Source organism: Orycteropus afer, unplaced genomic scaffold, assembly GCF_000298275.1.
Source record: "Orycteropus afer afer isolate SDZICR_OR568_19922 unplaced genomic scaffold, OryAfe1.0 scaffold00339, whole genome shotgun sequence".
NCBI classification, from domain to species: Eukaryota; Metazoa; Chordata; class Mammalia; order Tubulidentata; family Orycteropodidae; genus Orycteropus; species Orycteropus afer.
In genome coordinates, this window is record NW_006921926.1 from 3,148,552 (window position 1) to 3,164,467 (window position 15,916).

Here is a 15,916-nt window from a genome sequence, read left to right on the forward strand (position 1 = left end):
TTGGGAGAATTTTGTGGATAATTGAAGCTTTTTGAGACACAGGGGTGATTCATGGAACCTAAGTGCTACAGAGCATTAAAATCTCAGCATTATAGCAAACAGTTCTCAAAGCAAGTAATAGAAATGCGTTCTTCTATTTCCGGGCTGGCTGCAGCAGCCCAGTCCCAGGGAGCATGGGTCTGTATGTGATTCTGTGGGCTCCCCTGTAAACAGAGACACCTGGTAAGAAATAAGTTATTGGCGGGTGTGAATTTGTAATGAGTATGAAATGGAGTATGTAGTTATTAAGGGATTTTTCTCTCCCCTAGAACCAGGCTATCATGTTTAAACATCTGCCGCTTACAATCCACTACTTCGTAGCATTTTGGTGTGGATTGAGGTATCTTCTTGAAGGCTTATTTATATTTTGTTTCTAAACCACTTACAATACAATAATCACTCAATTATAGTACCTTTATGGAGATTTTATTTTGTAAAAGTGTATTGATTTATTGGAGATTTTTAATTTGAGGAAATGTTTATAAAATAGAGAAGAGCCTTTGCATTTATGGGAGATAGCTTACATAAGGGAACTCTGGTGGCGTAGTGCCTGAGGCATTTGACTACTAACCAGAAAGCTGGTGGTTCAAACCCACCAGCTATTCCTTGGAAGCAATCTACTTCCGTAGAGATACCACCTCAGAAACCCAAGGAGGGGTCACTATGAGTTGGATCGACTCAATGACATTGAGTTCAGTTATAAACCATCTCAACCAGGTGCATCATCAAGTATTGTGGCAAAGATGAAAGGAGAAAAAGAACTCAGGAGAGAAAGGTCTTTATTATGGTAACTGATATCCTAAAGTGTATTTGAAGATTATTAATATTATTTAAGTGACACCCAGGGCACTGGAACAAAAAGGAAAAAAATCACATCTCTCTTTCTAGCAGTTCTTGTTCTCCACCTACTAATTTTGCCCTTTTTTCTTTTTCCCACCTTGGTCCTGAGGGGTATCTCATGCCATGGGCTTTTCCATCTTCCTTCAATCTAAGCCACCCTTCATAAAACTAATGTCAATTGGTTACCTAATTAAAGGACCTAATGCTAAAGACTTATTGAATGGTCTTGAAGGAGCAGACATATATAGCTGTTATTACAGGTGAATCTTAAATTATGGGACTTTGAGTGGGCAGCTCTTGTAATGGAACTTGCTGATTTATCTTCTTTACTATACCCCAAAATAAAATAACATCACATGCCCAAAAGTATCTATCAAAGAGTAAAACATATAGTAACAATATATCAAGGAGCACATGACTATTTCACTGGACTTAGCAACTTTCTCAAGTGATGTATGATATATTGCTCTATATCAACAGCTGTCACTAAGGTAAAAACATGTTACAAATGTTTCTTATGGGTTTACTTACTTTTTTTTTTTTTTTTAACTTCCTTAAAAAATTTTTTTAAAATGGAAAGAAAAATTTTTTTTTTTTTTTTTTTCCCCCCGGCGCCCCCCCCCGCCCATAAGCGACCCCTCCTTGGGTTTCCGAGGCAGTATCACTACGGAAGTAGGAATGCCCAACCTTCCTTCCGAGGAGTGGCTGGTGGATTTGAACCGCCAGCCTTCTGGTTAGCAGTCAAGTGCCTTAGGAACTAAGCTACCAGAGCTCCTGATAGCAAAGTTAGTCATTGACAAATTTCTTATTATCTCGGGCTAGGACTACTCTCAATTCTTTTCATATAAAAAAGTTCTCACCAAGCGAAGGGAAGGCAAAGGGGTAGTAAAGCATTTTTAATCTTTCTTGTATGTGAATCAGCTTGCTGATTGTGTGTGTGTGTGTTATTGCTTTTAGGTGCCATTGAGTTGGCTCCGACTCAGGGTGACCCTGTGGACAACAGAACGAAACACTGCTGGTCCTGCACCAGCCTCACAATCCTTGCTATACCTGAGCCCATCGTTGCAGCCACCATGTCAGTCCATCTCATCGAGGGTTGTCCCTTTTTCACTGACCCTCTACTTTACCAAGCATGATATCCTTTTCCAGGGAATGGTCTCTTTAGACAACATGACCAAAGTAGGTGAGATGATGTCTGACCATTCTCACTTCCAAGGAGCATTCTGGCAGCACTTCCTCCAAGACAGATTTGTTAGTTCTGGCAGTCTGTGGTACTTTCAGTATTCTTTGCCAGCACCACAACCCAGAAGAATCAACTCCTCTTTGGTCTTTCTTACTCATTGTCCAGCTTTCACATTCATATGAGGCTTTTGAAAATCCCATGGCTTGGGTTAGGCACACCTTAGTCTTCAAGGAGACATCATTGCTCTTCAGCACTCTAAAGTCTTTTTGCAGCAGATTTACTTAGTGCAATACGCTGTCTGATTTATTGACTGCTGCTTCCATTGCTGTTGGATCCAGATAATGTGAAACCTTTGACAATTGGTGGATTGTCCACTGGTGGATCCAAATAATATGAAACCTTTGACAATTTCAATCTTTTCTCTGTTTATTGTCATGCTGCTTATTGGTCCAGTTGTGAGGATTTTTGTTTTCTTTATGTTGAGACGTAATCCATACTGCAGACTGTATTCTTCAACCTTCACCAGTAAGTGCCTTAAGTCATCCTCACTTTCAGCAAGCAAAGTTGTATCGCCTGCATATCTCTGGTTGTTAATAAGTCTTCCTCCAATACTGCATTCTTCTTCATATAGTCCAGCTTCTCAGAATATTTGCTCAATATACAGATTGAATAAGTATGGTGAAAAGTTACAACCCTGACACAATCCATTCCTGATTTTAAACCATGCAGTGTCCCCTTGTTCTGTTTGAATGGCAGCCTCCTGGTCTATGTACAGGTTCCTCATGAGCACAATTAAGTGTTCGGGAATTCCCATTCTTCTCAATGTTATCCATAATTTGTTATGATCCACACAGTATAATGCTTTTGTGTAGTCAACAAAACACAAGGGAACATGGTTCTGCTGTTCTTTACTTTCAGCCAAGATCCACCTGACAACAGCAATGATATCCCTTATTCCACATCCTCTTCTGAATCAGGTTGCATTTTTGGAAGTTCCCTGCAACCATTTTTGAATTTATCTTCAGTAAAAGTTTACTTGCATGTGATATTAATGATATTTTTCAATAATTTCAACATTCTGTTTGATCACCTTTCTTTGGAATGGGCATAAATATGGGTGTCTTCTATTTGGTTGGCCAGGCAGCTCTCTTCTAAATTCCTGGACATAGATCAATAAGTGCTTTCCACGTGGCACCCATTTGTTGAAACATCTCAGTGGGTTTTCTGTCAATCCTTGGAGCCTCATTTTTCACCAGTTCTTTCAGTGCAGCTTTGACTTCTTCCTTTAGTGCCATTGGTTCTCGGTCATATTCCACCTCCTGAAATAGATGAACATCAACCAGTTCTTTTTGGTACAGTGACCCGGTGTATTTCTTCCATCTTCTTTTGATGTTTCCTGCATCATTCAATATTTTTCCCATAGAATCTTTCAGTATTGTAACTCAAGGCTTGAATTTTTTCTTCAGGTCTTTCAGCTTGAGAAATGCCAAATGTGTTCTTCCCTTTTGGTTTTCTAACTCCAGGTCATTGCACATTTCATTATAATAATTGACTTTGTCTTCTCAACTGCTGTTTGAAATCTTCTGTTCAGCTCTTTTATCTTGTCATTTCTTCCGTTTGATTTAGCTAGTCTCTGTTCAAGAATAAGTTTCAGAGTCTCTTCTGACATCCATTTTGGTCTTTTCTTCCTGTCTTGTCTTTTTAATAAGGAACTATGGTGGCATAATGCCTAAGGGATTTGACTGCTAACCAGAAAGTTGGTAGTTCAAGCCCACCAGGCACTACAACCTTTTGCTTTTCTTGTGTATGATGTTCTTGATGTTATCCCACAATTTATCTGGTTTTAAGTCATTGGTGTTCCTTATGTCAAATCTGCCCTTCCAGTAGTCTCCAAATTCAGGTGGGATATAGTCAAGGTCATATATTGGCTCTCATGGGCTTGTTTTAATTGTCTTCAGCTTCAACTGGAACTTGCATATGAGCAATTGATGGTCTGTCTCACAGTCAGCTCCTGGCTTTGTTTTGGCAGAAGATGTTAGGCTTCTCCATTGCCTCTTTCTGTAGATGTCATCGATCTGATTCCTGTGTATTCCATCTTGCAAGGTCTCCAGGTATTGTCACTAGTTGTGTTGTTGAAAAAGGATATTTGCAATGAGTAAGTCATTGGTCTTGCAAAATTCTGTCATGCAATCTCTTGTGTCATTTCTATCACCAGGGTTGCATTTTCTAACTACCAGTGATTCTTCTTTGGTTCCAATTTTTGCATTCTAATCACCAGTAAAAATCAATACATCTTGATAGCATGTATGGTCAAATTCAGACTGCAGAAGTTGGTAAAAAATCTTCAATTTCTTCATTTTTGGCTTTGGTGGTTGGTATGTAAATTTGAATAATAGTAGTATTAACTGGTCTTCCTTGTATGGGTATTATCACTGATAGCATTGTACTTTAGGAAAGATCTTGAAACTTTTTTTTGTGAAGATGAATGCCACACCATTCTTCTTCAATTTGTCATTCCCAGCATAGGAGATCATTTGGTTGTCTGATTCAAAATGACCAAATCAGTGAAATTCAGCTTACTAATACCTAGGATAGGGAGCTCTGGTGGTACAGTGCCTAAGGCATATGACTGTTAACCAGAAGGTTGGCGGTTCAAACCCACCAGCCACTGTGTGGAAAGAAGATGGGACAATCTACTTCTGTAAAGATTTACAACCTCAGAAACCCAAAAGGGGTTGCCATGAGTTGGAATCGACTTGATGCCAATGAGTTTGGGGTTTTTTGTTCAGTATCTAGGATATCACTCTTTATATGTTCCGTTTCATTTTTGACAAGTTAAAATTTTCTTAAGTTCATACTTCATACATTCCATGTTCCAATTATTAATGGATGTTTGCAGCTGTTTCTTCCTATTTTGATTCATGCCACATCGGCAAATGGAGGTCCTGAAGGCTTTAGTCCATCCACATCATTAGGGTCAACTCTGCTTTGAGGAGGCAGCTCATCCCCATTTTGAATGCTTTCTGTTCTGAGGGTCTCATCTTCCAGCACTATATGACACAGTGTTTCAGAGCTATTAATAAAGTTTTCCAATAATATATCAGACAGTGTTTTACTCCTATACATGTTTTTCACTGGGCAATACTTTGAGAAATGGATGGCCCCTTCCTTCTTCCAAGTCTGTCTTAGTCTAGAAGCTGTGCTGAAACCTGTCCACCATGGGTGACCCTGTTGGTATTTGAAATACTGGTAGCATAGCCTCCAGACTCACAACAACATGCAAGCCACCACATTACAAAAACTGACAGATGAGAAGTGTGTGTGTGTGTACTTTTTATTTTTCACTACTGCATTAACCATTTTTTTCTGCTGAAATGTTGTAATCTTAAAGCTATTTTGGTGCTTTCTGTTAGTCTGTACAAATGAGACATTTACATATACTCGTTTGTCCAAACCGTACCTTTCTGAGTGTCAAGTTCAGGTGGATGCTTTTTTGCAACCCACTATCAGTCATTTTTGTAGAATCTGACTCAATACAGGAAGTGTTACCTATCGATAGCAGTTTTATCTTTTCTTTCTTTCTTTTTTTTTTTTTTTGGTCTTTTGCTATGTAGATACCTGGACCAAATCAGACTGTCTGTGTCCTTGGCTCTATCACCTACTAGCTGTGTAACATGGAACCTCTGGAAAATGTGGATAATAATACTGTTAGCATCATAGGGTTGTTTTGAATTGAGATGTGTGAAGAATTTTGATAAGTCTCTAACACTGTTTTCTATCATAATCATCATCTTCTTCATTGTCATTATATCATAATCATCACCTTTCTAGTCTACCTAAATTTTAAAAAATATAATTGGATCATGTCTGGCCTTATTGAAGCAGTATCATAATTTTAAAGTGACGGTTTGTCTACATTCACATTTATTCTTCCATTCATTCATCAACAAATACTTGTTGAGCACTTGTTCTATGCCAGTCAAGGTTCGGTTCACTGGGGATACTGTAGCACAAGACGAACAAGTCTCTGCTATCTTGGAGCATATGTTCTTGGAGAGGAAGACAGAAAACAGATACATACACAAACATGGTAATTGCACAGAATACTAAGTGTAAGAAAAACAAAAAATAGGTAATAATAAAATGGGTAATGCAATAGAATGAATTGACATTGGGCTGCTTTAGATGGATTTTTTCAAAAATTCTTATTGTGGTGAAATATAGGTGTAACAGGGAGGAGCTCTGGTGGCATAGTGCCTAAAGCACTTGACTGCTAACCAGAAGGCTGGCGGTTCAAACCCACCAGCCACTCCTCAGAGGCAATGTTGGGCAATCTACTTCCATAGTAATACCACTTCGGAAACCCAAAGAGGGGTCTCTATGAGTCCATTTCAATCATTTTTGCCTGTACAATATAGTGCTGTTAGTTACATTGTCCATATTGTGCAAAATGATCATTATCTTTCTAATTTTTTTCATCATCCTTAACAAAAATGTTGTACCCCTCAAGAAATACCCTCCCATTTCCCTCTAACACCCACCCTTGGTAATCATGAATGAACTTTGGTTTCTATACATTTGGCTATTCTTGATATTTTATTTAAATGGGATTATACAGTATTGGTTCTTTTGTTCTGACTTATTTTACTCACCATAATGTTCACAAGGTTCATCCATATCATAGCATGCATCCGAATTGCATTTCTCTTTATGGCTGAATGATATTTCATTATTATTCATATATATATATGTATATATAGAGGGGGGGGAGAGAGAGAGATACACAAATATATGTATTGTATTTTATTTATCGTATGTTGATAAGACAGGTTGTTTCCACCTTCACCTTTTGGCTATTGTGAACAATGCTAAAGTGAACACTGGTGGACAAGTTATCTGTTTGATTTAGATAGGCTTTTTGATTTATGCAATTTAAATGTTAGTATACGAATGTTGTTAATTTCCCTTTTCACTTGATATTTTACTGGTTTGTGTTCATGTGAATTTAACCATCATTACTTGAAACGTTTCCCATTGACCATCTGTCTACTTTTTTGCACTGAATTGTTCTACTATGTTATGATAATGGTTCTCAAATGAGGTATGGTCTTACATTAATATTTCCTCTATTGCTCTAAATATTTATAGTGATCACATTTATTTTACTTTTATGTGGATATATTTGTATAAGTATACCCACTGCCATCCAGTCCATTCCGTTTCATAGCAATCCCCACTGTGTTACCAAGGTGGTAAATCTTTACAGAAGTAGATTGTCCCATCTTCCTTCCACAGAGCCAGAGTGGTTAGTGGATTTGAACCACCAGGCTTCTGTTTAGCAGTCAAATGCCTTAGGCACTGAGCGACCAGCGCTCCTTTTGGCTAAGTATAGCCTGTAAAAAAAAAATAGACAGGAACTAAAAAAGAATTCACCAGTTTGATAAAATACTGATAGCTCACTCTCACATGTTGTTGTATGCCGTCTGGTCAATTTTGACTCATAGCGACCCTCTAGAACAGAGTGGAGCTCCTCCAGGAGATTTTGTTGGCTTCTTTACTAACTAAAAAGTCAGTGATTTGAAACCACCAGCTGCTCTGGGGTAGAAAGACGTGGCAGTGTACATTCATAAAGATTACAGCTTCGGGAACCCCTGTGGGGCCGTTTTAATCTATCCTGTAGGGTCACTAGTACTCTGAATTGGCTTGAAAGCAACAGGTAATATTTGCGGGAGCAGATTGTCAGGTCTTTTCTCCTGCAGAGCAACTGGTGAATTCGAACCACTGACCTTTTGTTTAGCACTTGGCACTTTATCATTGTGGCAACAGGGCTCCCGAACACTCGTGTAGTACTTACTATTTTTCAGATCCTATTCAAGCCACTTTGTTTATATTAATTTATTTAATCTTCAGAACAACCATATGAAATATGGATGATTATTAAATACATGTTAGAAGTGAAGAAAGTGAGAAAGAGAGCAATTAAATAATTTCCCCAGGGAAACACGGTAAGTGACAGAGCCAATATTTGAATCCAGTAGTTTGCAGGCAGGGTCAGTTCTCTACCCTCCATTCTCACAACTAAATGCTCCTTGTTGAACCAGAGGTATGGTAAGTACCTATGCTATTCCAAATTTACATTTTAATATGATTATTATTAATGTTAATATCCCCCCTTACTAGTTTATGTTACCATAAGTACAGGAATTGCTTTTTATTTAATTTGTTGTATAACGATTGCTCAGTAAAATGTTTATTTCACTTGAATTATAGCTAAGTGTTGTCCTGAGATAGTCTTTCCAGGAGACTTCTATTCTGCAGTCATAGGTTTTACATTCAGAAAACTTCTAGAAATACAAAACAAAATGAAGTTGTTGCCTATGAGTGGTATATGTTTTCATGATTCTCTTCTTTCTTAATTGCATTAATAGAATGAAATAGGTGAAGCAGACTATTTTTGATTGATAGAGGAACATTTTGGAATCATGTTACTAGGTTGAAATTCTTTTCTTTTTTTAAATACTCTTTCCTACAGGGTGCGGCTTTAATTAGAATGCTGGCTAATTTTATGGGCCATTCAGTATTTCAAAGGGGTTTGCAAGTAAGTAAAATGCTTAATTTTTTTCTTAAAAATTTCCCTGCCAATATATTTTAAAGCTATTTTACTGTTTAGAAAATTGCTAGTACAGGATTACTGAATTAGAATGGAAAATTTTAAGATGCGTAAGGTAAGCAGTGTCTTTCAGTATGACAAATGAAAGTTTTAGCTACCATGCTCTGTATAAACAGACCAAACTTGAAAGGTTATACAATTTAGAATCTGTTTAATTTGCATTTTAAAATTGAAATTATTTGAAATTTGGAAGAGCCTAACAAATTTATATAAGATTTTTTTCTAATTAAAATTTATATGAGGTGAAAACAAATGATCTTAACCTTAGTAGAATTATATATTTACTAAAATCTTAATACCATTATTCAGATATATACTTTTTATGTTTTTGTTGTCTCACTATTTATGTATATAAATTGTTACTTGTTTGAAGATTATTTAAGTGCTTTTTTCTCAATTAAAAAATGCAGGACTTCGTGAAGTAAAAGAAAAGGAAGTTTTATCAAACTGCATCTAGAGTGGGAAATATGGCATGTAAGGAGCAAATTCTTAGAAAAGGAGGATGTTTCAACTCTTTTAATGCAAACACGAATACAGAAAAATAAGTTTTATTCCACTGAAATCTACTGGAGTAAATCATGTTCCTAGCAGCTGTGATTGATGAATTATTTATGATGCATTCTGCTACTTAGAAGTGTCCTTTAAAGTAAATTGATGTTCACCTGAAATACAATTATGCTAAGACAGAGAAAGCAATCAATCTTATCTGTTCTTAGTAAGCTTTTCATTTTGAAATTTAAATAAACTACATCTGGGATCAGGTCATATATTAGTAGTATAATTCTTTCTTTATCCAAAATTTAAAAAATGAAGGTAAAATAAAAAGCAAGAGTTAAATATGTTATGACAAAACTACATATACTTAACATCACAAAGAAAAAAAATAAACCTTTTGAAGAATAATTTCCCTTAGAAAATGTTTTTAAAGATTTGATCCAGCAGGGATTGAAATTTATTTTAATCAGCTCTTTCCATTAGGGACACCTTCAGAATAGCTGAATCCATGGAACCTATTTTGCCGGGTGTGTGTGAAAGGCTCTATTCTGATCACACAGTTGGGAAGATTTTTTTTCTCAAGGGGTGTCCTCCATGAATATCAACTGTCTGGAGGAATGTCCTTCTTTATCCCCAATTTTTTGTTTTCCCCATTGAAGTTGTAGTATAAGACTCCTGGAAAATATCTAAGCTTTCATAAGGGCAATGCAAACGGAATTTGATTTCCTGGTAGCAAGTTGATGTGAAATCATTTTCTGAACACCATTTTTATTCTTTTTCTTCATATGTAGGTATAGATTTGCTCAGCAGATTGAATAACTATAGTAATATTACTTGGAAAGAATTATTGTTTTGCAACATTTTTCCTCATCTCGTTGTACTTTCCTTGATATGCAAAATACATAAATTTTTAATAGTCCTTTTTTACTGACCCAGTCTATTCAGTTTTGTCTGAGACAGCTTATTCCTCTGACTCCCATTATATTAAATTTTGATTTGAAATTTGTATTAATGTGTAACTTTATGCTGTGAAACCTGATTTGGTTAATTTTCAAGTGAAAGACTCTATGTTTGTCAACATTACATTTCATTTGCCTTGTGACATCTCATTGGTCAGATAGATCTGTATCCTTCAGTACTTCACTTTCAGCTTTATTTATACTCATCATTCAAACTGATTTAGTGTATCATCAGCAGTTTGGATTAGTTTACAGTAATCTCTATGTCTAGGTGATAAATTATCATCTCTTATGCATGAAGATGTATGGGATGCATTTTGGAGATGACCTCCTGAACAGACACTTCATGTCATGATGCTGAGTGGTCACAGAGTTAATATTAATATGCTTGCCTTCCACAAGGCTCTGGGGAATATTGGCTGGATCTGTCAGGGTTTACCTCTGCTGGAAAATCTATTAATTGTTTTGTGATAACATGACTATGTCTGTGTTGACAAATGGAAGTTTATTATTTGTAAAGAGACATAGGATTAGATTTACAGATAATCCCAAATAACAAATAGTGTGTTTTTTCTCTGTTTCTGTTTTTTTCTCTCATAGTTCTTTCCTCCCTCCCTCTCTCTCTTCATCTTTTCCTTTCCTTATATTCTTTCTCTCCTTTATTTATTTAGTGTTTGAAACTTAGACTTCATGTTCTGCACATGCAAAATGTTACAATTATAGTTTTCTGTTGATTGCTTATTTACCAAAATTTTTGCTTTCTTGAAATTTCGTGTAACATTACCTATCTTAAGCTCTTCTGGGAGCAAGGCAATGCTTCTTGCAAACAAAACTATGAATATAGATAGTAAAATAAAATAAAAAATAATATAGAAAATTATGATACTAGGTTTCTGAGTTAGTTCACATGCTCAGATTTCACTTATAAAATGTCTGATCATAGATTCCACTACACTTGCTACGTTTTATGATGTGTTGTACGGAAAATATTTTTTAACTCTTTCATTACCAAAGTACATTTTGTTTGTAAGAGTTTTCATGCTGAGTCATTGAGTGTTTTAGAATTTTTGTTAGGGATGTTGAATTTTGATTATGTGGGACACATACGTCCCATGTACTCTGGTGATAGAATAAGTGGGATAAACCATGGAAAAAATGTTCACTTAGATGTTACATAATCCCAAACACTGCATCATGATAACACACAGAAAACCATAAGCTATACTTACAGATCTTATCTCACTGTACAGAAGCCTAAAGAGCAAAAGTTTTACACAGTCACTTCTTCAGGGTCCATCAACTTATACAACTTCTCAACACAGCAGTATGTAGCCAGCAAACTTTCTTCTGTTTTCCACAGTTACACAGTTCCCCACCACAACACCAGCATGTAATATTTGTGGGAAAAAGCCTCTCAAGAAACCCCAGAGGCAAAAAATGGAAGTGGTACTTACATGTACCATGAGTTATGAAAGAGTTAATTTCCAGTTCACCCATATATTCCTCAATAGCAAGAGACTATAGCACATTTTTAAGAAAAATTTTTGTTATTGATAGCTATATATTTCTATTAGAAAGTCTAGAAAAGTTTTATGCTGAATAATCATGACTGCTCTTGATATGGATTTACGAGTATATTTTTGTCAGACTTCCCTTATTTCTTGAATTTTGTCTGATGCTTATATAGTTCTTTCTTGAATAGCTTTTTTTTCTTTAAAATAACTTCAATTTTTTAAAAATAGACAGTATATATGTACATAAAAATATGTCCTAGTTACCATTAATATGTTAGCTTCCATTTTGCTGCTTGGATTGAAAGTGAAACTTGGAGTGAACAAACATTGAATCTTTTTATAGTTGTATTATTATGCCACTCATACACATATATTTAAAACAAAGAAGTGTTTATGTTTTTGCAAACTCTATATATCTATTATTCTATGTAATCCATTTCCCAAAATAATAGTGGGCCTATTTCACAAAGCATGAGGCAGTGGAATGTATATGGAGAAACAAAAATGTTTCTCTAGTAATACTAATGTTCTCTAATTATTGTTGGGCTTTTTGCAAGTCATTAAACTAAAGCTAACTTGGCCTCTGCTCTCATTGTTTAAAATACAAACGTTGGACTAGATAATCTCTTAGATTCTTTCCGTGTTTCATATTTTCTGAATCTAAGGTTTATTTAATGTTATTTACTAGTTAGGCAATTTGAGTTTGAGTTCTTTAATTCCAAACAGCTGTTCTTAATTTGATGGAGAAAAATGTAAATAGATGGGAAGAGTGTGATTTCTATTCTTGAAGCTTCAGTTAAAGCATCTGATCATTAACACTATCTGACTTCCAATGTATATAATACCTTAACTGTAGTCAAATGAGAGCAGTGTTTGTTGTTGGTTTTTGCTAATAATATGTTTCTTTCTGCCAATATTTGGAAATAATTTGTTTCTTTTGGTTTTTAGTTATCTGTTCACTTTTATGTTCTTCTCTGAATACTTTAAATTTTTGTAATTAAACTTCATTTGTCTTAAATAATATTTTTAAGGATTTGAAACGTCTTATATATCAGTGTACATGCTATCTTCTGGAAAATCAGACTTTTCACTTGTATTCCTGGAATTGACTGTACTTATGAATTTGATGGCAGTAAGGTGGATTGAAGGTTGGTTTGAGGACAACAAGTGCCCCGTTGATGAGTGGACTTAAAGGGTTTGCAAACAAGGGGAAAATTCTTCAGAGACAAGAGCCCATGTTTATCCAAAGGAGGCTCAGTGGAATTCTAACTTTCAAGGTCCCATTTCCAATTCACTAAGACAACCACAGCAGGGTACTTTTTCACACTTTCCATCAAATCATTCATTCACATATTCATTCAACACAAATTATGGAGTGCCAAGTATACTATGCTAGGCTCCTGGAAGACATCAGTGGGTAAAACAAGATCTCTGTCCTCAAGGAGTTGACATTCTAAGGAAGGGAGACACACAGTAGACAATGATCATGAAAAATAAATAAATTATGGAATTATATTAGAAGGTGATAACTGCTATGGGAAAAAATAGAAACAAGAAAAGGGAGATGGGAAGTGTGTATTGTGTACTTTTCAGTGTTAAATACTGTGGTCATAGTGGGCCTCACTGAGAAGGTGAGACTTGTGTAAAGTTGTAAAGGAGATGAGCAAGTGAGCTTGCAGATATCTGAGGGAAGAACATCTAGGCAGAGAGACCACCCAGTACAAATGCCTGAGGCAGAAAGGTACCTGGTGGGCTCGAGGGACAATGAGATGGTCAGTGTAGATGGAATGAGATGAAGTCAGAGGGACAAGATTAAGGGAAGATCAGGCCATTATAACCATAACTTTCACATAAAAGACCTAATAAATCAATGAAATTAACTTGAGTTATACTATTGCCACTCAGAATTTCAAACCATACTCTCATTTGGTTACACTGATTTTAAGCTTAAAAAGATACAAATTCCTTAGCAAAATCATAGACCTTATTCCTTGATCATGCTTTAAGTTGAGAATTTGTAATGCAGAGCTTAATTGTTTTCTTTTTGTAATTTTTCCAATTCAGTCAGAAGTGATATTCAACCTCGGAGACTTCGTAATTCTCTTTCCCACTGTAATGTTCTATTGAAACAATCACTTCTTTTCCCAAAACCTACCCTTCAGTTTAGTTAACTGTAGCTTATAATTGAAGAGACTGTTTTTACCCTGATAAACATAGACTGCCAGGGTTTTATTACACTACCAATGATATTTCTTCTTCAAATCTAATCAAGAAAGAAAACAATCTTAGATACCCATCTTTCAGGGCCTGCTTCATAGAACCACTCCTGGTATCTAATGCAGTAACAAAATAATAACAAAACCAAAACCCTTCTAGCTATTTCAAACGAAAGGGATTTAACATAGGGGATATGAATTTTATAAAATGGTTGGGAAGGCTAGCCTTCAGAAAAATCAAGAAATTCAGGTATTACAAGAAAATAACATCCATATGCTCAGCTGCCTGCAGTATACCTGGAAGCCACTAGCATTAGTTTATATCTGCACCTGGAAACTGATAGCTCCTCCTTCTTTAGTGCCTTCCATGTATCCTATGCATGCTTCTCATTTGTCACAACTTTAACTTGGATCCAGCTAGCAAGGGATTCTGAGAAATGTGCTTCCAAGCTTCTAGCCCATTCAATGCACAAAAGAGTACAGAGTATAGAGCAGGAGTAGCGGTGAATTGCCAACAGATAATCTGACACAGTTAATCTATGCATTTCTTTATTCTATTGATTAGGTATTATTTGTATTATTTCTGTAGATTATCATATTAAAATTTGGTGTTTTCTTTTTTAAATTTTAACTCCTTCATTTTTCTCTTTATATTGAGATCACATGATACTACTTCAGCCAGAGCAGGCTGTTTTGAACCAATTTTAATAATTGTGTCAGGGTTTAGCATAGGCAAATTAGAAAAATCAAATGAGTAGTCATCATGTTTCATACTCTGCAAAACCATACTCCAGTTGCCTGTGGTGTTCTCATCTATTGTATCTGTTTTGAATGGGTTTGGTTAGTTACATCAGAATGAATCAGTACTAGTACTATGTCAAAAATTCCTAAATGTCTGAAATGATTGTTTTTCTAAAATAAGCTCTGAAGAAAAAAAGATGGGCATTTCCCGTTATAAAAGATGTTTTATTTTTTAATTTATTTTAAACTTAGGCTTGCATGATCATAATGTAGGACCTTCATTCTACTCCTTTTACCCTCATTCTCCTAGGATATGACAAGTGCAGGGAGAAGAATCTAAGCAGTAGTTTGCCTAAATTGCTTTTAATTCAAGCTCAACTATGCATAGGACATCTGGAGAGGGGCAGGGGAGGGGGGAGATTATATGGCTTCCCAACCCTGGATTTCTTCCTAGCAGTGATTCCAGTGAGAAATAATGGTGAACTCAACAACTGTCTGATATATTACCTGTGGGGACTTAAATAGAATTAAATAGAGAAATGCAGTAGGCAAGTCAGCAGTAACCAGGAACTCTCTCTTGCATACAGTCACAAGTTACACTTTTTAAACATAATATAGTGCTGACTTTTATTATCTCATTTTTGTCTGTGGTATAAACATCTCCAGCTGGGTTCCTAGATCATCCCCTAAAGAGAAATTAGCAAAATCACATAGGTGCACTAAGTCTATTTAGTATTTACACTATTTTCTCATTATAATACCACAAACATAGCAGAGTACTTGCTGGCAGGGTGCTGGAGTATGATCAGTGAAACTCATTTCTGTCTTCTCTTGCACTTGGACACACGTCAATGCCCATTGTTGTTAACTTTCTTTTCCCATGTAATAACTGGAATAGAAATATAATTCAATTATGCTCTTTTTTTCTCTCTTTCGATAAATTCTTGGTGATTTTACATGTCCCCCTAAATTTCCCATGTTCCTTTAAATTCTACACCTAATAAAAACTTTCTACCACACAACATATTTTGGTAATAGATGCATCTTTCAGATACTTGGGTTCTTGTTATTTAAATACATATTGTGATAGTTAAGGTTGTGTGTCAACTTGGCTGGGCCTGGTTGAGTGGCTGGGCAGCTGTTGGTAGTTACTCCCCATGATGAGACTGGTGGTCAGCTCCATAGTGAAATCTACTGTGAGCAGCTGAGTAGCTGCTGTAGGGATGTGGTCTGCTCCCTGTATATAAGAAGCAGCTTTG

At 35.9% G+C, this 15,916-nt stretch overlaps 1 protein-coding gene across 1 annotated transcript in view; it reads left to right on the top strand.

Moving 5' to 3' along the window:
• TRHDE (thyrotropin releasing hormone degrading enzyme) overlaps positions 1 to 15,916 on the top strand; it is a 647,634-nt gene that overhangs the window by 469,459 nt on the left and 162,259 nt on the right. Inside the window, exon 7 of the mRNA XM_007952466.2 lies at positions 8,595 to 8,660. Coding sequence (XP_007950657.1) covers positions 8,595 to 8,660 — 66 coding nt within the window. The remainder of the gene's footprint in view (positions 1 to 8,594; positions 8,661 to 15,916) is intronic.